Here is a 20,736-nt window from a genome sequence, read left to right on the forward strand (position 1 = left end):
AGGAAGGGAGCAGGAAGGCTGGGGTCTCACAGAGAAATTGTTCCTGAACCAAGCAGCAGTGAGGCTGTAACCGCAGGTTTGTTACAGGGTTTGAGAATGAGCAAGGTTTAGCAGGTGGCTGAGCCAGGAGCCACTGGACTTGAGATTGAATCCCTCCTCCAGTGCTTCCCATGGGACTAGCACTGTGTGAAGGTCTTTTCCCCTCTGAGCCTCAGTGCCCTGTTGAATGGAGCCACCTTTCCTTCTCTGTCAAGGATTCGATGTCAGTCCCTTACTGGCTTAGCCCAAGCTGAGACTCAGGAGGTGGGCATCAGCTCCCTGCTCCTCTTGGGTGGTTGCAGTCTTTGAGATTGGAGGATTCTTTCACCCCTGGCAGGCGTGCTGTGTTCTCTTTGTCACTGGGAGAAGGTAGGAAAGAGACTGGTAGCATTGATTGCTCTGCCAGCCTGTGTCCACAGAGGCCCCCCCTTTGCAGACTGCAGAGCTAGGAGGGCATGATCTCATGCAGAAAGCAGTGCCCAGAGAAGGGAAGTGACTGTCCCTGTCACATGGCCAGCAAGCAGCCTGGCCAGGATGAGGACTCATGATGTCTTGTGACTTCCCGCTAGTGCTCCTTCCTCTACTCCTCACAGCCATGGGCCACCTGGGTACCTCTTGTAGTCACTGAGTGCTCCCAAGGCTGCCTGTGCTCCCACCACCTTATGAGACCTTGTCTTAATCCCCATTTAGGGCCAGGATGGCCACAGGTGCCCCTTCAGAGGTCAGGATAGTCTCAGTTAAGTGCACTTCCTGCCCACAGAGAGATCACAGCCAGGAAGGGTGAATGGTGGGCTGAGATCTGCCCAACCTCAGGCTGTTTCTCTATAGAGAACAGGCTTTTCTTCCCACCTAAAGAGAGGCTTTACAAGGTAAGGCAGAGGAGGCTGCTGACAGCTCATCTAGAAAAAGCAGTGTAGGGCCGGCCCTGTGGCTTAGCGGTTAAGTGCGTGCGCTCTGCTGCTGGTGACCCGGGTTCGGATCCCGGGCGCGCACCAACGCACCACTTCTCCCGCCATGCTGAGGCCGCGTCCCACATACATCAACTAGAAGGATGTGCAGCTATGACACACAACTATCTACTGGGGTTTTGGGGGGAAAAAAATAAATAAATAAAATCTTAAAAAAAAAAAGCAGTGTAGCAAGATACTGTGGAAAAGGTCTAGGATCATTGTGCATATTATTAAGGGTAGGTGCTAAATCCTGGCTATTCAAGTGTGGGTCAGGAGCCAGCAGCATCCCATCACTTGGGAGCTTGTGAGAAATACAGAATGCCAGCCCCACCCCAGACCTGCTGAATTAGAACCTGCCTTTTAACAAGACCCCAGGAGATTCGTGTGCACTGAAAGCTTGAGATTTACTGCACTAAAAATGATCAGTAGTGAGATGATGGAGATTTTTATTTTCTTTGTACATTTTTTCCTGATTTGTTACTATTGTATTTTTTTCACATAAATTACCTTTTGTTAAATTGTGGTAAAATACGCGGAACATAAAATTTACCATCTTAACCATTTTTAAGTGTACGGTTCAGTGGCATTAAATACATTCACATTGTTGTGCGACCATCACCACCATCCATCTCCATAACTCTTTTCATCTTGTAAAACTGCAAATCTGTACCCATTAAACAATAACTCCCCATTCTTCCCTCCACTCAGCCCCTGGCAAGCACCATTATACTTGCCGTCTCTATGATTTTGATTACTCTTAACTATCTCATATAAGTGGAATCATACAGTATTTATCTTTTTGTGACTGGCTTATTTCACTTAGTGTAACGTCCTTAAAGTTCATCCGTGTTGTAGCATATTGCAGAGTTTCCTTCCTTTTTGAGGCTGAATAATAGTCCATTATATATTTCTCTCTCTCTCTCTCTCTACATATACCACATTTTGCTTATCCATTCATCTATCAACGGACACTTGGGTTGCCTCCACATTTTAGCTACTGTGAATAACGCTGCTGTGAGCATGGGTATACAAATATCTCTTCGAGACCCTGCTTTCAATTCTTTTGGGTATATACTCAAAGTGGAATTGCCGGGTCATTTGGTAATTCTGTCGCATGAATTACTTTTATGATCAAGAAAAATAGCAAAGGCATTTCAGGGGGAAAACCTTGTCAGTTTTCCAGGTTGCATTGCCCAAGGGCAAGTAGGGTTGCTGGATGCAGTACTTGGAAAAAGGAAAAATGAAAGCCTGACTTCTCTATTCTGGTGTTAGAGAGAGAAGAGCAGAAGCTAAAACTTCTGCTAGACAAAGAGCAGGATTTATTGAGAGACACAGGTGTCAAGAGAGATGTTTGAGGACCTGGGGCGGGTGGGGTCTCCAGCCATCCTGAATGATGCTTCAAGATGGCCTCTTGTCTGGAGGGAACGATGTGTAGGCTATCCTTTCTCAAAACCTCTTCCAGAAAAAATAACAGTGGCAGCGTTTGGGAAGTGACTTGTATTACTGTGTGTCTGCGGAGTGTCTGACTGATTTTGTCTGCGGGCCTGGAGTGAGGCAGGAGCCTTGTGTAGTGGGCCTAACACAGGCTTTCGAGGAGCACGGTTTTGCATCAGGGTCACAGGTCCATCAGTTAGTATTAAAATTAGAACAAAACCTAAACCGTTATCGTGGTCCATGAGACCCCTTGTGACTGGCCCTGCCTGCCTGTCTGATCTTTACTTCCTCTTTTTGGCTTTTTGCTCAAGTCACAGTGGACTTCATTCTGGCCCTGGAAGACCAGAAGCCAAGCTTGTTCCTGCCTCTGGGCCTGTACCCTGGCTGTGTGCTCTGCTTGGAACACTGGTCTCCCATCTTCCCGTGGCTGCTCTGTCTCTTTATAAAGGGCTCAGCTCAATGTCACCTGTGCAGAGAGGCCTTCTACTACCCCCCTGGCTAACACTGCCCTCTTGCTTCCTTCCTGTCTCATCGCCCCATTTGGTTTCTCTTCCTAGGACAACTCTCTAACATCATCTCATTACTTTGTTTACTTAGGGACTATATATTTGTTTCTTCCTAATAGAATTTCTGCTCCGCGAGAAGATGGCTCTTTTATACCATTTAACTCCTATGTCCCCAGCACCTGGAACATTGCCTGGCACACAGTAGAAGTTAAATAAATACTGAGTGGGTCAATGCACACAATTGCTTGTCCTTTCTGAGCCTCAGTTTCCCCATCTGTGGTATGGGGATCCTAATACCTGGCTTGTAGAGTGGTTGTGAAAATTACAGCACATGATGCATGTGGAGTACTCAGTTTAGTGCCTGGCATGCAGGAAATGCTCAACACACGGTCACAGTTGTTGTCAGCCAAGTGACCCTGGCATGACCTGGATGTATCGCTGACCATCTCTGAGGCGATGCCCTGCCAGTACTCCCTGGGAAGCCCAAGTTGAGTTGCTCAAGAGAGAAACAGGTTGGTGGCAATTCAAGGCCTGTGGTGTGGAGCATCTGCTCTTGTAATTGAATTTGAGTCTTCTTTGAAGCAACTGCGTTTTGTGTCTGGTGCATCATAACATGTAGCTGTGTCTCTGTTGATTGGTACCCTGGGCCTCTTGTGGAGCATCAGATGTAGCTCTGACGATGGTCTACCTGGTGCTTTGAAGTGTCCTTGTGCCAGACCCTCTTAAGTGAAAGTTTGGTGTATGCCATGTATGTCAGTTGGGAATGCTTTTGGCTGCAAGTAACAGACCAACATACAGTGGTTTGAACAAATGGGGTTATTTTTGTCTGTGTGTGTGAGGAAGATTGGCCCTGAGCTAATGTCTGTTGCCAATCCTCCTCTTTTGTTTTGGTGAGGAAGACTGGCCCTGGGCTAACATCCATGCCCATCTTCCCCTACTTTATATGGGACGCTGCCACAGCATGGCTTGATAAGTGCTGTGTTAGTCCACGCCAGGGATCCAAACCTGCAAACCCTGGGCCGCCAGAGCAGAGTGCGTGAACTTAACCACTATGCCACTGGACTGGCCCCAAAATGGGGTTATTTTTTGTGTGAGAGGTAGGAGATTTCTAACATTGGTTCAGCAGCAAAATGACATCAGGGCTGGTGTCTTTGGGATTCCGTTGGCCTTCCCTCCAGGCTTGTTGCTTCATGGTAGCAAGATGCTGCTCTGGTTCCATCCAATGTGTTTACGATTAAGGCATGAAGGATGGAAGAAGGGAGGAAGCCATTAATGTCTGTTCTTTTATTAGGTTGGCATAATTTCCCCAGAACCCGCCCAGTGCACTTCTGCTTGTATCTCATTAGCTAGAACTTCTTCAGGTCAGCCTTATAAGAGAGGCTGAGAAAAGAAGTAATTAGGTTTTTCAGCTTGTATTGCAGAAGGCGGCATGGGAAAAGGATGTTGGAGATGATTGTGAGGTCCGCCAATGAGCGTTGCCTTCCGTACTAGGAAACCTATATTTTAAGTTAGACTATTGGTTCTCAACTGGGAGCAGTTTTGTCCTCCAGATGACGTTTGGCAGTATCTGGAGACATTTTTGTTGCCACAGCTAGGGGGGGTGTGTGTGTGTGTGCACGCGCTAATGGCATCCAGTGGGTAGAGGCCAGGGATGCTGCTAGACATCATACAATTCACAGAGCAGCCCCCACCACACAGAATTATCTGGCCCAAAGGTTATTAGTGCCAAGGTTGCGAAACCCTGAGTTAGACCATTTCAGACACGTTCTTCAAATTTGGGGAAGATTAGTTTAGCTGCTTTCCTGTGATGCAGTAACAGGCAAATGGTCAAACTTCCTTGTCATGATGCAGATTATTGGTACTTGGTCTTGTTATTGCTTTTATTAAAGAGAAGGCTGAGGCTATTTGGGGACAGCCATATAGTATATGTCAGAAAGTTTTAATAGAAGGCTAATGTTAAACAGAACTAATTAAGCCTCCTTGCATTTTAGGATCACAGAACAATGACACGAAAAGACAATTTCTGCTGGAGCGACTGCTGGATGCAGTGAAACAGGTAAGAAGAAAGCTCACTTTTGACTTTGAGGTCAAGTGATAGTGTCAGATAGTAGAAGTCATTTCTGCCCTTCTGTGTACACAGACTTACTCCCACTTTGTATCTGGGAACAATGAGGCTGATAGTTTTCCCCAGGAAATGACAGAGCAGGGAAGGCCACCAGAGATAGGGACAGAGGAGCTCCTGTGTCCTGACTTTCTAAAGCCCTCTGGAGGACCCCATGCTTTGAGAAGGGCATTGATGTGGGTTTCAAAGTCTCATTTCCAAGCAGTTGTGTTTTAGGGCAACTCTTATGGGTGCTGAGGTGGTGATTGGAGTTAGGACCCCATAAGCACACGAACAGAGACGAGGCGGAGTGAGGTCATGCCCAGGTGGGCTCTGCTCTGATTGGTTGATGCTACTTTTGATGCCTGGCTTTTGGCTGGGTATGGAGGTGAGCTTGGATGGGAGGCTGGCATCAGTTTGCTTGCCTGCATGTAACAGACATGCATGGTTTATTGTACCTTCACCTTGTGCCAGGCACTCTGCTAAGTGCTTTACATTTAATCCTTCCAACCACCCCGTGAGATAGTTCCTGCAATTATTTCCGTTTTACAGATGAAGAAACCGAGGCTCGGAAAGGTCAATCATTTGTTTAAGGTGTCACAGTTAATAAGCAGCAGAGCTAGGATCAAACCCTGGGAATTCTAGGCAGCTCACGTTTTGGAAGAGGCAATTGACAATTATATGTGTGTAATCACAACATAGGGAGAAGAATACTTTAATAGAGGCCTGTGGTGAGTGTTGATGTGAGCCCAGAGAATTCAGCACCTGCCCAGGCATCAAGGCATCCTGGTGTGGTAGGGAGGACACAGGCTTTGGGCTCGGGTGTAGCTGGAGTCGAATGCTGGCTTCGTGTCTTCACAGCTGTGTGTGTTGGGGCAATACATTTAGCCTCTCTGAGCATCCCTCTTCTCTGTCCTCGGGTTGCTGATCTCCTTACGGCTGTTGAGGGAACTGTGTTTGTTAAAGCAGGTGAAGGGCCTGGGCAGCGCCCGGTCCACAGTAGGTTATAACGGTCCTACGTTGTTATTTTCTTCTTTCTTTGCACCAGAAATGGAAAAGATAACAAGAAGATGAGGAGGCAGGTTGAACCGCTTTAAATGTATCAATTAAACAAATACATTGGAGCTTATGCTTAAAGCTGCTATTTTTATTATTTTGAGGGATGAAAGTGTTATATATATATGTCTTTTAAAATATCAACTTTATTTGTAGATATATATATATAACTTTTAATGATACATTTGTCAAAACTCATGGAACTGCACACTTAAACCTGGTGTATTTTATTGTATGCAAATTATATATGTGTGTGTGTATATATATGTGTGTGTATATATATATATTTTGGATAATAAGTTCAGGAATCTTGCAAGGCTGCTACCCACAGCAGAGATTCTACACCTTTAAAAGAGGTTAGTGGATAGTGGTGATGGCTGCATAACATGTGAATTGAATTGTGTAACTAAAAATGGTTAAAACGGTAAATTCTATGTTATCTATAGTTTATCACAATTAAAAAAAATGAAAAGGAGACTAGTTTGCTTTCGTTTGTACCCAACCTGGGTAAATTGATGTTCAGCACAACCAGTTGACTTGTTTGAAGCTTGATTAATGCTGCCATAATTTTATAGTCAGTCATAACAACTTTGGGGCTCTGTCAAAAGAGACCCATCACTGCAGATTTATAGAAGTTTTGTTTATTGCTTGTTGAGAGCTCTGTGTTACGGTCAGCTGCTGACAGATGGGAGAAGCTTCCTAGATAATCTGCAGAAGGCGTGTGCTTTTGTTTCCTCTTTGCATTGTTTACCCACAAGGCTCACTTGTGTACAACTGGGAGATAAGGGCTTCGTTTAAGTGGTGGCTGGAAGGCTGGGATGTCCACTGTCTTACTTCTTGGGCTGACACCCAGGGCACGGGGATGCCCTCACTCAGCACCCAGAGTTTCTGGCCCTGTGTCCCCCGTGACCCTGAAGGCCTGTGTGGGCTCTTTTGTGATGTTCAAGTGTCACGTCCCAACAGCTGATCTCAGTGGCTTCTTTTTCCTTGCAGTGCCAGATCCGCTTTGGAGGGAGAAAGGAGATCGCCTCGGATTCCGACAGCAGGTAAATATGTTGCTTCTAAAAGCAGTTACCGGGCCGGCCCCGTGGCTTAGCGGTTGGGTGCGCACGCTCCACTGCTGGCGGCCCGGGTTCGGATCCTGGGCGCGCACCGACGCACCACTTCTCCGGCCATGCTGAGGCCGCGTCCCACATACAGCAGCTAGAGGGATGTGCAGCTATAACATACAACTATGTACTGGGGCTTTGGGGGGAAATAAAATAAATAAATAAAATCTTAAAAGCAGTTACCGTCAAGACCCAAAAGGTGGCCAAAAATGACCAGCTTCTGTATCCTGCCTCTGCAGCCAAGTGGTGCAGTGATTAAATGTGGGTGATCTGTAGACCATCTAGGCAGTGACCACTTGTCTAAAGTATTTCCAGTGTCCCATAATTCTCCTTCTAGTAATCTATTCTGAGGGAATTTCTTGAAATACCTTTCTATATAAAGTTATTTTCAAGGTAATTTAAAATGATGAAAACTTGGAAATCTAAATGCTCAACAGTTGGGAAATGGTTAATAAAATGTAGTGCATTAGTAGAACAGAACGTTATATAGCCATTAAATTGACATCCGTACAGAATTTGTTTTAAGCAGAAAAATTCATATGTAGTAATTTAAAAATTATGTATGTAGTAAAGATAAAAAGAGCAGGATACAAAATTATATGGATGCAGAACAATCCTAGCTATGTTAAACAAGTCTGGTGAAAAACGTACCAAAATGTGAACAGAGGCAATGTTGGGGTTAAGGATATTGGGAATCTTTATACTTTCTGATATTTTTCATATTTTATGCTGTGATCATGTGTTCCTTTTATAATTAAAAAAAAAAGTCCTAAAAATTGTCATTGGCCTTCCTGACCTAAGAAAGGCTGACATAATCACATAAGCTTATAACATTGCCTGGGAGGAGACACCATGTTTTGGTAGAGGTAGGAGACACACAGGCATTTGCTGGAAATGCTTTGTGAAGTCACTCAGAGCTGATTCATGCCCTGCAGCTGTGCAGGGGCAGGAGGAACATTCCTGCAAAGGAAGAGAAGGGAACTAACTCACTTGCTCAGTGTTTATCTCATCCTGGAGCCTGTCCATGTCCCTATGCTGTTACCCTGATCCACCTAGCAGAGCCAGTTCCCTTCTCTGTCCTTGGAGACCCTTGATCTTTGGTGACACGTTACCAGCCCCGAGCAAAGCATGTAGTGCTATATTTTCATAAAGCCTGGGGACTATTTGGAACTGGTGCAGATTTAAAATTGAATCCCCTCCCTTAACTCTCTATCTCTTCTTTGCTTAGTTTTTCTCCATAACACTTACCACCAACTAACAGACTGTACATTATGCTTTTTGATTTTGTTTTTTCTCTCTCATACCATAATGTCACTGCTCTGAGGGCAGGGATGTTTTGCCGTCTTGCTCACTGATGTATCCCCAGTGCCTAGAAGCATCTAGAAGGTGCTCAGGAAAGATTCATTATCTGGGTGAGTGTGTGCATAACATTGTGCCATGTCAAGTGTTTAAATGTTTGTGCCACCACGAGGCTTGAGGGCAGAGGGGCAATTTCTCCATTTTTTTTATTCCTCAGTGTTTTGCACAAACATATTGTGCCTGTCACACATAAGGTTCTCAGTATATGTTGGCAGCATTAGATCATTAGACTGGTTTATTGTTTCACTTCTTCCTGAGGGCCTACTATGGAGCTGGCCTTGGTCAGCACTGGGTTCCTCATTGTGGGACCCAAGGTCCACCTGCATCAGAGTCACCTGGGAGGCTTGTTAATTAATACTGCAGTTCTACATCCCATCCTAGATCTACTGACTCAGGCTGTGTGTACGGGCATGAGTGCATGTGTGTGTATGAGTGTGTGGGGGTGGGGGTGTGGGAGGGGTGTATGTATTCAGGACTTCTTTACTTTATCCCTTTTTTTCATAATTGTGCTGTCCATGCCCTGAGAGAGAGAAACCATTTCTAAATGTCAGATTAGTGTGTTCTTGTGCAGTAGAATTTACTACTATAACTTTTATTATGTAAAACGTTATGTTTTGTAGTAGAATTTAAAAAGTTAATTCTTTCCATGGTAACTGGTTTACGGCTAAAAGGAGTATGCTGCTTAATATTAGTAATAATAGTTACTGTTTCTTACTGTCCCTGCCACTCTTGATTCATGTTGACTCTTGGTCTTCAGGACAGTCTCAGGAAGAGTGGCGTGTTATTCTTTCTTTACAGATGAGAAAACAGAGGCTCAGAGAGGTGAAATAACCCAGCCCAGGTTGGACATCTTGGAAATATTAGAGTTGGAAGTTGGAGCCTAGTTTCTTGGGCTCCAAAGCCTATTGTTTCTCTGTTATATCACATTTAGTGATTACATTGGTTTTGAAGCTGGGTTTAAAAAAAAAATTGTTTTTTTCTCCCCTAGAGGGTTCCTTCTCAATATCAGAGTCTTGGCCTTGTCTTTGAAATGTGTTTGGCTGAGGGTGGCACCACCTTCATATAGGAAAGGCCACACCAGTGTCCTTATTCCGTGAGAAAGTTTAACCTCAAGAGGGAAAGTCAGTGAACTTTTAAAAGTAACTGTTGTTGAGATCTGACAAAATAGATGTCACCTCTCCTCCTCAGCCCTGACAAATTGCCTAGCACTGGAATTGATTTCAGATCCATTTGCTTCTCTCCAGCTCCCCTGCTGTCACCCTGTGCCAGTTGCCACGTCTCTCGCAGGACGGCTGCCATAGACTGGCTCCCCGTCTTCCTTCTTGTCCTGCCTCCTCTGCACTGAGAGAATTCTACAGAATGCAGATTCCCTCACGTCACCCGCCATGGAAGCCTTCCCCTGGCTTCTCTTTGCTCTTGGGAAAAAGACCCACCTCCTTAACACAGCCTGGAGGCCTCACACCTTTCCCCTGACCCTTTGCTGCAAACTCCCTGGCCTGGCTTTTCCTGTTTTTTGTTTTTAATTTTAAAGCCTTTCAATAATTTTTCAGGGAAATCTTCCAGACCCCTGATACCACTCCTCCCCCCTCCTCCCCAGGCCTGGCCATCTGGACCTGTTTTCCTTGCTCAGTGCCATGGGTTAGCAAACTCTTTCTGTAAAGGGCCCGATTTGGCCCACGGGCTGTACTTTGCTGACCCCTGTCTATACCGTTATAGTCTGTCAATTTCTATTCAAATTACATATTTGTATGAAGATGTGGGGATCAGAATTGGCCACCCCAAGATGTATCTCTTTGGCATGAGGATCATTTTTGTCTGGTTATTTTTTTAAAAACTGCAGACATGAGAAAAGCTCCGAAAACCAAGTAGAAGTTACCCTTTGTAAGGGACATTTACATTTATAAGGGAAATCTCCATTTGTAAAGATATCTCCCTCTCTGTACCAGGAAGAGGGGGATGACCTTATCTCTAGAAAGTCTTATCAGTGTGGAAGGCAGGGACTTAAATCTGCATAATAACCTTACTTTTTGTTGACTGCTTTTCTGGTAATCTCCCACAACTGACTCTCCGCACCCGAACATTCTCCTTTGTCTTGAGCTGAAGATAGTATTTAAGCAGGCAACCTCAGCCATTCTGGAGAGTTACCCAGTTTTCCTGGGTTTCTCCCATGTATACATGTTATAAAGCTTTGATTTTCTCCTGTTATTCTGTTTCATGTCAATTTAGTTCGTAGCCCAGCCAGAAGGACCTACAGGGTAGAGGAATTCTCTTCCTCCCCTACAAAGAATTGGTTACACCTGTCGCTCAGCTAGACGGCAAGCTGGAAATGAGCCTATTTTGCCCACACTCTATCCACAGTGCTTGACACATGGCAAGTGCTCAGTACATATTTACTGCATCACTCATTTGTCCAACAGTTATTTACTGAATGCCTACTTGGCGCAAAGTTCTGTGCTGGACACTGGAGCTTCCCAAATATTTCAGACAGGTTTCTATCCCTCAGGTGGCTTTCTTTCCACTGGGGAAGATAGTCCAGTAAGCAGTGATTACGGAATGTGGTGCTTAGGACTAGTCCAGGGGCTGTTGATGTGCCCTGGGCAGGCTGCAGTGAGAGTGTGTGGGCTTGTAAGGCCCAGCTTGGAATCTGGCTCTTCCCCTTTCCAGCTGCGTCACCTGCCTAACTTCTCTGAACCCAAGAATTAGGTCTACTGTGATATTGTGATTTATAATAAGAAATGTATATATTTGTTCTTCACCTCATTCCTGGCACCAGCACAGAGCTCCAAAACTCCTGGAATTTCCAAAGTGCTGATAGATGGAAAGGTGTCTTTTGTTATGTTAATGAGGCGAGTTTTGGAAAGCACCAAAGGTTGGGGGCTGGTTGCCAGGAGAACCAACCATGTGGTTAGAGGGTGGGAACTTGTAGTCCCACCCCTCTCCACCCCCGCACCCCCACCGAAGAGGGGAGAGGGACTGGAGATTGAGTTTAGTTGCCAATGACCAGTGATTTCATCAATCATGCCTATGTAATGAAGCCTCCAAAACCCAAAAGGACGGGTTCGGAGAGCTTCTGGGTTGTTGAACACTTGGAGGTGCCGGGAGAGTGGCCTGCTTGGAGAGAGCATGGAAGCCCCGCACTCTTTTCCCGTACCTTGCCCTAAGTATCTCTTCTATCTGGCTGTTTCTGAATTATATCCTTTTATAATAAACCAGTAATCTAGTAAGTAAAATGTTTCTCTGAGTTCTGTGAGCAGCTCTAGAAAATTAATCGAACCCAAGGAGGAGATTGTGGGAACCTCCGAGATATATAGCTGGTGAGTCAGAAGCACAGGTGACAACCTGGACTTGAGACTGGCATCTGAAGTGGGGTGGGGAGGGTGCTGTCTTGTAAGACTGAGACCAACTTGTGGTATCTAATGCTGTCTCCAGGTAGATAGTGTCAGAATTGGGTTGAATTGTAGGACACCCAGCTGGTGTCGGAGAATTGCTTAGTGGTGTGGGGAAACCCATCCGTCAGAAAAGGTGACCAGGATCATATCTACCTGACCAGTTGTGAGGATTAAGTCAGATCCTGAGTGTAAAAATGCCAGACCTATAGGAGGGTTAGTTTCATTCCATATAAGGAGGTCCTTGCCTCTCTGGCTGGGACACCCATCACTCAGCTTGTGACACCTGCCCGTGCTGCCTGTTGGTGCAAATAGTAGACTGCAAATAGAATGGAAGGGTAGATGTGAATTAGTGACCCTTGTTGATACTGGCTCAACACAAGGTTGATGTAAGGGAAGCCATATTGTAGAAAAGAAACCCTATTGTAACTTTGAATGACCTCTGACTAACTAACCCAGACATGCTGGGTAGATTTTATGGCCCCTCCCAGCTGCTATAAGTTAATAACTTTGTTCGTTTGAGTTCCTTAGGAATATGATGACCCCCAGGCAGAGAGTCTATGCTGATAGCCATCATCAGTGACAACTGAAAGATCAGGGTATAGGGCCTTGTGCCAGTCTCTGATGTATATCCAGTAAAACAAAAGACTATCAGGAGCTAAGACCAGAGGTCTGCTCCCATCCGGAGATCAGATGGATGCCCCCATCCTGAGACCAGCTGCCTCCCCCGCCCAGAGACCAGCCCCCTCTATAACTGGCCTGTAGTCTTTGTTCTGTAAGATGGTTCTTTCCGACATTAGTCGGCCATCTTCCCTCTTGCTAGCAGCTGTAATAAAAAGTCCTTTCGCTCCTACCACCTTGCCTCTTGACTATTGGCATGTCTTGCGGTGGGCAGATGACCCCCCCATGGGTGGTAACATTGTCGATGTTCTCTTTTGCTCTCAGAGGAACAATTGAAGGTGGAGGATTTCTTTCTGTGTAACTCTGGGCATAGTTCTCAGTTCCATTTGGAAAATGGGGCTTCTTATATGTGTCTCTTCCCACATCAGTCTCCTTTAGGAATCTAAGAACCAGTGTCTACTAAGAAATAGTAGATAATTGGAAGAAATTTTTCTTAAAAGGCCAAGTGTTATCTTTGAATGGCATTTTAAATTCACTGTCCTAGGAAAAGTTCTAGACAGGACTGTGAGGTGTTGGTTTGTGGTGGCAGCTAGAGAGTCAGCTGGTTGGATAAATATTAGTAGGAACCTTTGAAAGGATGGTGCACTGGTGTATCTGTCAGGGCTCTTTGGTAACAAACAACAGAAATTTATTCCAGTCGAGGATATTGTGAGCTCATAGAATTGATGGCAGGCCAGGTGTGGAAACAGGAAGGAGTCCAGGCAGCTTTGGAAGGCTCCTAAGCTGGAAACGGGCCCAGAAATGGTCTCCCAGCAGGAATGGTGGTCCGGTTAAGGCTGTGCTGCTGGAGTGAACACCACCTGTTTTCTGATTCTCTCTCATTCTGCTTAAGATTGACATGCCAGGGAGGAAGCATCTGATTGACCAGTCTCAGGTCACATGGCCATCTCCTGGCCACCAGCAGAAGGATTTGGCTGAAGGACCTTCCTGGGACCCTATTGCCTGTGTAATGCACAGATGTCTACTTGGGTTCACCCCCCCCACCAAGATAATATCCAGGGAGGAACAAATAAACCTTCAAAAAAGAAACCTGGGAGCTGTTATGAAGGTGGAGTGAATACAGCGTGGCCAAAATGCCCAACAGTTGTCCCCTGTGGCTGCCACATTGTAATGGTAATCTTTCTTGTGACAGCACTTTGCGATTTGAAGATGTTCACATCTACGTCATCAGTCTCATTTGATCCTTGCAATGACCCTGGAGTGTGGGTGAGCAAGAGGGGGATAATTTCCCTCCTTTTCCAGGAGCGAAAGCTTGGGGCTAGTCATTTGTGCAGCATTTATTTAACATCATCTCCTAGGTGTTGGTGCTGGGGGCAGGGACTTTGGCAGGACCCATGTGGGTCGCATGGTTTGTAGGTACTGGAACAGAACTGGAGCACAGACTTCCAATACCCAGCATGGTCCTCTTCTCTAACACCACATCCATTCTTGTTTTTCTAGTAGTTTCCCAAAATGAGAGATTTGTCTGACTGCAAGTACTTAACATTATTTTGAGTGTTAAATGTCGTGGCATTAAATTCCTTTCAGTTGTCTAGTGGCTCAGTTATTCTCCTTTCAATTCTTTTTAAGTATCAGGAAAGACTTAGTTTTGTATTAATATTAAGTTGAATTAAATGAAATTGCCAATATTTGATCATTTTTGACCTACAAAAATGACAGTATCATACAGTTCAAGATAATATGTCTCTCACAGCTGCCTCTCCTCTTTAAACAGAGTGTGCAGGTTTCAGGCTCAGTCTTCCTCTGGCAGTGGCAGAGAGAATTTGATACTTTATTTTAATTGCATTACTTTTAGGCTACTCTCTTTAGGGCCCATGATGCTGGCTTTCCATTTGCAATAGGGATAGAGTTTTTCCTGTTAAAAGAGGCTGATTTAAGTGAAAAAAGTGAGTCAAACTCAAGACAAATAAATAAATAATAGTACGTATCTTCAGATGTGACAAAAGTTGCTGAGGTGTTGGGGAAAGAGTGCTGGCAGGACTGAAGCTGTTGTTGGGTTTTTAGGCCTATGTGAGCCTCAGTATTGTTTTGCTAAAACCAAAAATGCAAAGTATGTGTGTTTATGTGTGTGTGCACAAAGAGCGTGTGTGCATGTGTGTGTGAGTATGAGTGCACGTGTGAGAGAGATTAGTTTGATCTTGTGAGATTGACACAGCGAGATGCCACAGTCCTCACGTGAAGCAACATTTACATGAAGGGAAATTACAGGCAGGACTTGTTTTTTCCCTAGAATCTTGCCCAGGAGGAAGTGGTGGCAGTTACCAGGCTCCGTAATGTTTGTGTTTCTCCTCATCCCTTTCTGTTAGTTGTTCTCCTGCTCTGTTTTCCCCTAAGAACAAAGACCCATTCTTGTGCTTCGTTAAAATCATTCCACGCTCTGTCAATCAGACTGGCTGCTGGAGAGGCTGTAATGTATCTTTTGAATATTTTGCCTTCTAGAAATAATGGCCCGAGAACTCAGCAGACACTGGAAGTTACCTCAAAGACTAGATAACCTTATTGTTTCACAGAAGCATCTTCTTCTCATCTAATTCCCGTGTGGAATTACAGAACATAATCTGGAAGTTTTCCCTCAGAATTTTAAATAGCAACCCAAACTAAGGGGCAGCAGAATAAGTGTGGGATTTGGAGCTTGGGGTGTCAGTCATGGCTTTGCCAGTTCCAAGTCGTGTTGTGACTGTGGGCAAGTTTCTGACTTTGTTGTGCCTCAGTGTCCTCATCTGTAAAATGGGGGTAGTAGTAATAATATTCACTTCATAGACTTGTTATGAGTTCGTTCACGTGCAGCCCTTAGAACAGCGTCTGGCAGCTGGTAAGTTTCCAGTAATTGTTAGCCATTTTTGTTGCCATAATTTTATGTGAAGTGTCTTGACACTTGGTAAATATTCTCTGCATACTGGGTCACTTTGCCATTGGGGTGACAGTGAGTTGCCTTTGGGTATTTGTCTCAGAACATTTAGAAACTGTAAATTTTTATGACCCTTCCTGGTGACTATTGCAAAAGAAATCAGAAGGGAGCATTTCTTCTCCCTTCAAAGCATATCAGGGAAGACTGATTTGTTTTGATGATTTTTCTTTACCTGCTGAGGAATTAGAAACATTTTTGAACTTTTCAGGAAGCTAAAAACAAAACCAGCCGCCCTTTGCTGTTCCCTAATGTTATTCTTAGTGCAGATGAAAACTGTCATGTATTCTTCTGGACACTTATGAAACCGAATCGCCCTTTCAGGCATCCCTTTTCCTCTTTTACGTGTCTCTGGATGTTCATCACGTGGTTTTTATCTCCAGTTTGTCACAAGTGTTTGACCAGCCTCTCATCAGTTTGACGTGTTGACTGAATGTTCTAATTCTTGTCATCCTGGCAAAAAATCCTGGGGTTCATTAATTGGATTCCCTATCCCCCTACCCTGAGCACTTTATTTCCACTTTGAGGCCTCATAGTAGATAGTTCCGCATTGCATATTCTTTTATTTTACTATATTGATCAAATTAATTGATTTCTTTTTAGAAAAAGATTATTTTTAGCGTTTGGGGAGCTCTAGGGCACTTAGCAAATGTGAGCACATTTCCATATCTGAATTTTAACAAATATTTATATTGTTTATATTGGTAGTTGTTGACAGCAGTGCCTGGCCATAGGAAACAATATGTAAGCTCTAACGTCATCATCACCATCCTGATGGTGGAGAGAGGCCGTGAGCATGAAGTGTGAGCTTTGGTGTCAGATGTGCCTACCCTGGCCACAAATCACTACCTACCAGCTGTGTAATTTTGGACTGACTTAGCTTCTCTAGGCCTCTGTTGTACCATCTGGAAAATCAGATGATCATAGTACCCACTTCTCAGGGTTGTAGTGAGGATTAGATGTAATAATATTTGCTTGGCACATCTGGTAAGAACTGAATAAACTTGATACTTTTCTTTCTATGACCTGACATACCAGTGTTTTGGCTAATTTAGAAACTAAAGGCTAGAATGATTGCTCATTAATTCCTCCATTCAACAGATATTTATTTATAGATCACTATGTTGGCATTGGGGATGCAAGCTAGGTGAGGTGGTTGCTGTCCTCAAGGAACTCAAAATTGAGTCTGGGAGATGGAGATGTAAACTGTGAACAGTCATGGTGTCCTGTAGTAATAATTACATAGTACAGACATGAGATGTGAGTCTGGGGTTTTTAGTGGTCCAGTGAGCAAGATGGGAATTCCAGGCAGGGGGAATGGCAAATGCAGAGGTGCAGGGATGTGCGAGAAAATGGTGGGATCATGGATGATGTGTTCTGTGTATTGGGAGATGGGCTGGAAAATCAGTAGATTCTTCTCTTGCTGTCATGGGGAAGTGTTTGAACTTTATCCATTAGGGTATTATTTCTTAAACTATGACTATTTGTATACCATTTTCACAATTTTTACCATTTCTGTATACTGTCTGAACCAGAGATTGGCTTGAGGTGGAATTTCAAGGCCCTGTCTACTCTGGTCTTGTCGTATGTAATACCATCAGTGAAATCAAAGATTGATGGCTGGTTATATATTTTTCTTGACATGTTAAAATGATTAACATAGAAATGTTCATCTCTTTTCCCCTTAAAATCGTGTTGTGTACTGTATACCCATACCAAAGTGTGGTATGAATAATAAGTAAGAAAGAAAGAAAGATAATGACATAGATTTCTATTTCAGGAGGATAGCTTCTGTTCAGGATGCCAGGGTGATGTGGGGAGGGTGAGATGGAGGCTGGGGGAGCAGTGAGAGGTGGCTCTGTGCAGTGGACAAGAGGGCTGAGTGGAGGTGGTGGCACTGGGAGAAGAGAAGGGAGGACTGAGAAGCCTTAAGATTGAGCCTTGATAAGATTGAGTGACTGACTGGACATGGGGGATGAGACATGAATGTTTTGGCTCTAAAGTGTGACCAGAAATCACAACAAATGTGTGTTGTTTTGAATTTCTTTTTTTTTTTTTTAAAGATTTTATTTATTTTATTTTTCCCCCCAAAGCCCCAGCAGATAGTTGTATGTCATAGCTGCACATCCTTCTAGTTGCGGCATGTGGGACTCGGCCTCAGGATGGACGGAGAAGTGGTGCCTCGATGCGCACCCGGGATCCGAACCCGGGCCGCCAGCATTGCAGCGCGCGCACTTAACCACCAAGCCACAGGGCCGGCCCTGAATTTCTTTTTTTTAAAGCAAGCTTTTGGTGTGGAGATTTCTTTCTCCCAGGCTATGGGCTCTGACCAGACTTGGAGATCCCCCACTGGCCTCTGACTTACTGTCATTGCTCTGTTTCCTCATTTCCCTTTTATTCGCTCCTTCTGCATCTAGGGACTCTTGTTTTTCTCCATTCTCTTTTTCCCTTTTCATTTACCACCTCCTCCAGCCGATTCCTTCTCAGCTGCCATCTCCTTTTCCTGATTTTGAAGCTCCTCATCTGCCAAGAGAATCGCAAGTGGTGTTTGCTTCCAGACCAAGAGCTGGAGGTCTGTCTACCCCAGAGAAGACAGTTACTGTGTTTATATTTGTAACTTTTGAAAATGGTCAGAAGTTATGATTTAACCCATCTAAAAATTGGTTATTTTTCCAATTTCTTGTTCCTCTGGTAGAACATTCATTTGATTTCTTTTTACATGTCTGTCTGCTATCCTCAAACCTTCACACTTATAGTATCTTGAAAACTACTGCCTTGTGAGTTTTCGCTGTTACCAAGCTTGCATTTTTGCTGTTTTTCTGTCAGCTGTTTTTTTTTTTTGCCTCTTTTTTCTCTACCGTATCCTCTTCACCCTCCCTCTGGGTAACTTATGTTAATGATCAAGAATGATTTGTTCTATGTTTTTCTCCACATTCATATAATCTTTTATAAATAAAATATACATGTGTATATGCACACATACACAGGTTTTATTGCCATTGTTTTACAAAAGTTGAATTATATATAATGTTCTGCATCTGTATTTTCTCTCTTGACACTACCTTGTCAAAACCTTTCCAAGTTATAGTTCTTTTTTTTTTTTTTTTTTAAAGATTTTATTTATTTTATTTTTTCCCCCCAAAGCCCCAGTGGATAGTTGTGTGTCGTAGCTGCACATCCTTCTAGTTGCTGTATGTGGGACTCGGCCTCAGGATGAACGGAGAAGTGGTGCCTCGATGTGCACCCCGGATCCGAACCCGGGCCACCAGCATCGCAGCGCGCGCACTTAACCGCCAAGCCACAGGGCCGGCCCCCAAGTTATAGTTCTAATAATTCTTTTTAAAAGCCTGCATTATATTGCATGATGCAGATGTACAAACAATTGCCTGTGAAGTAATACTAACTCTGTGTCTAATTTTTACTCCTATGGACAATGAAACAATAGAGATCGTTGAGCATCTTGTCTTATATCCTGAGGATTTTATTTCTTTGGCATAGATTTCCAGGAGTTGGGTTGTCGAGTCAAAGAGAATATGTGTTTATTTTTAATAGTTGTGGTCCGACATCTTTCTAAAAATTTCTACCGGCGGTGCATGAGACTACCCTTTCCTTTCTTGCTAACAGTAGTTTTGAGTGTTTCTTGAAGTTTTGTCAGTCTGATGGGTGAAAAGTAGTGCCTCACTGTCACTTTTATTTGCTTTTCCTCGATTGCTAGTGAATTTCAGTATCTTTTTAATCCTTATTTCAGCCCTGTAGCCCCTTGTGTCAGTGCCAGTGGTTAAATAGCCCATTCTTGCTCATCTGAATTGAAGTGCTACCATTATTATGTATAAAATGTTTCCATATTTATTTGGATTTTTTGAGGGGTTCTCTATACTGCTCCATCACTTTGTTTATCCCTGTACCCAAAACCACACTATACTAAATCCTTCCTGTGATGATTATTGGAATTGTATTATATTTATACATTAATTTGGGAGAAATTGACATTTTTAACTAAAACTTCCCACTCAGGAACACAGTATTGCCTCTTATTTTGAGCTTTATACCTTTTAAGAAAATATTATGGTTTTCTTCATATAGGACTTGTATCTTTTTTGTTAAAAATATGATTTATTTTACTTTTGTTACTATTATGAATGGAATTCCCCTCCCCCAGTTTGTCTACTTAAAAAAATCAACTTTTAATATTATAGTTTCTTTTATTGCAATATTTTTATTTGTGAATTAGACACATTTTTATATCTTTTGTAGATCTGCTTTTTTTTTTCACTTAACATTATAATCTAAGCTTTTTAAAAAATGCTACTTCAAGTTTTCTGTAAGCATTTTAAATAGTTGCATGATTTTTCCTCACCATAACTTTTAAGCCATGTTTTTTCATTCTTTGTAGCTCAAGGTAGCAATATTTCTGGTTCTTGAGACATGAATACTTTTGTAATGTTTGTTTTAGAAAGAAGCTAAGTTCCGAAAAGCATAGAGGCAAGAAAGACATCACTGGTAATTCTTTTACCAAGTGGCTCTTAATTTTTTCACATAATTCCCTTCAGATTTTTTTTTGTGTTTTTTAGCATAGTTGAGAGCATGCTTAATACAGTTTCATACCCCGCTTATTTTTCATTTTACGCTATATTATAAACCTGTTGGCTTATCATTATACACTCTTGGTAAATATTTTTTAAGGGCTAAATAGCATTCGATTATATGCTGTGCTATCATTTGTCTAACCAGTTCCTCAAGTGTTAAATCTTGAGGTGTTTTCTAACTTTCGACTTGTGTAAATAATGTTGTTTTGAATATTTTCATTCTTAAATCTTTATGTGACTTGTAGATTACAGCCAAGGATTGATTTCTGCCAATAAAATTCATGGGTTAGAGGATGTGGACCTTTTTGAAAACTTAATTTATAAAACATAAATGTAGGGCATGGCCCATTTCAAATGATTGTCATGTGTTGGCCTTGCTTTAGTAAGGCTAGTTGATGATTGCACTGTCTTAAATCTGAGTTATGGCTAATGCTGTTAATTGGCTGATTTTTATGGATACAATTGACACTGTTCCAGGTGACACTGGAGCTTTCCACGTGAGGATAATCTAGTCCATTTTCATGATGGTGCTTGGTTTTCCCCAAAAGGTTCCGGTAAAGCTGTAACGTAATAAAAGGATCAACTTGAAATATGTTCTTCTGTCACAAGATTAACTTGATGCAG

The 20,736-nt window shown here is 43.3% G+C and overlaps 1 protein-coding gene across 4 annotated transcripts in view; it reads left to right on the plus strand.

Annotated features, from left to right (window-relative positions):
* Nucleotides 1–20,736, plus strand: part of SNX29 (sorting nexin 29) — a 519,309-nt gene that overhangs the window by 13,557 nt on the left and 485,016 nt on the right. For all 4 annotated transcript variants that reach the window (XM_087416977.1, XM_004438061.3, XM_087416978.1 and 1 more), the window contains exons 2-3: nt 4,921–4,985; nt 7,080–7,132. In XM_087416977.1, the coding sequence (XP_087273103.1) occupies nt 4,921–4,985; nt 7,080–7,132 (118 nt within the window). The remainder of the gene's footprint in view (nt 1–4,920; nt 4,986–7,079; nt 7,133–20,736) is intronic.

The sequence above is a fragment of the Ceratotherium simum genome, chromosome 26 (genome assembly GCF_057802395.1).
Source record: "Ceratotherium simum simum isolate JZ-2026a chromosome 26, ASM5780239v1, whole genome shotgun sequence".
Taxonomy (NCBI): Eukaryota; Metazoa; Chordata; class Mammalia; order Perissodactyla; family Rhinocerotidae; genus Ceratotherium; species Ceratotherium simum.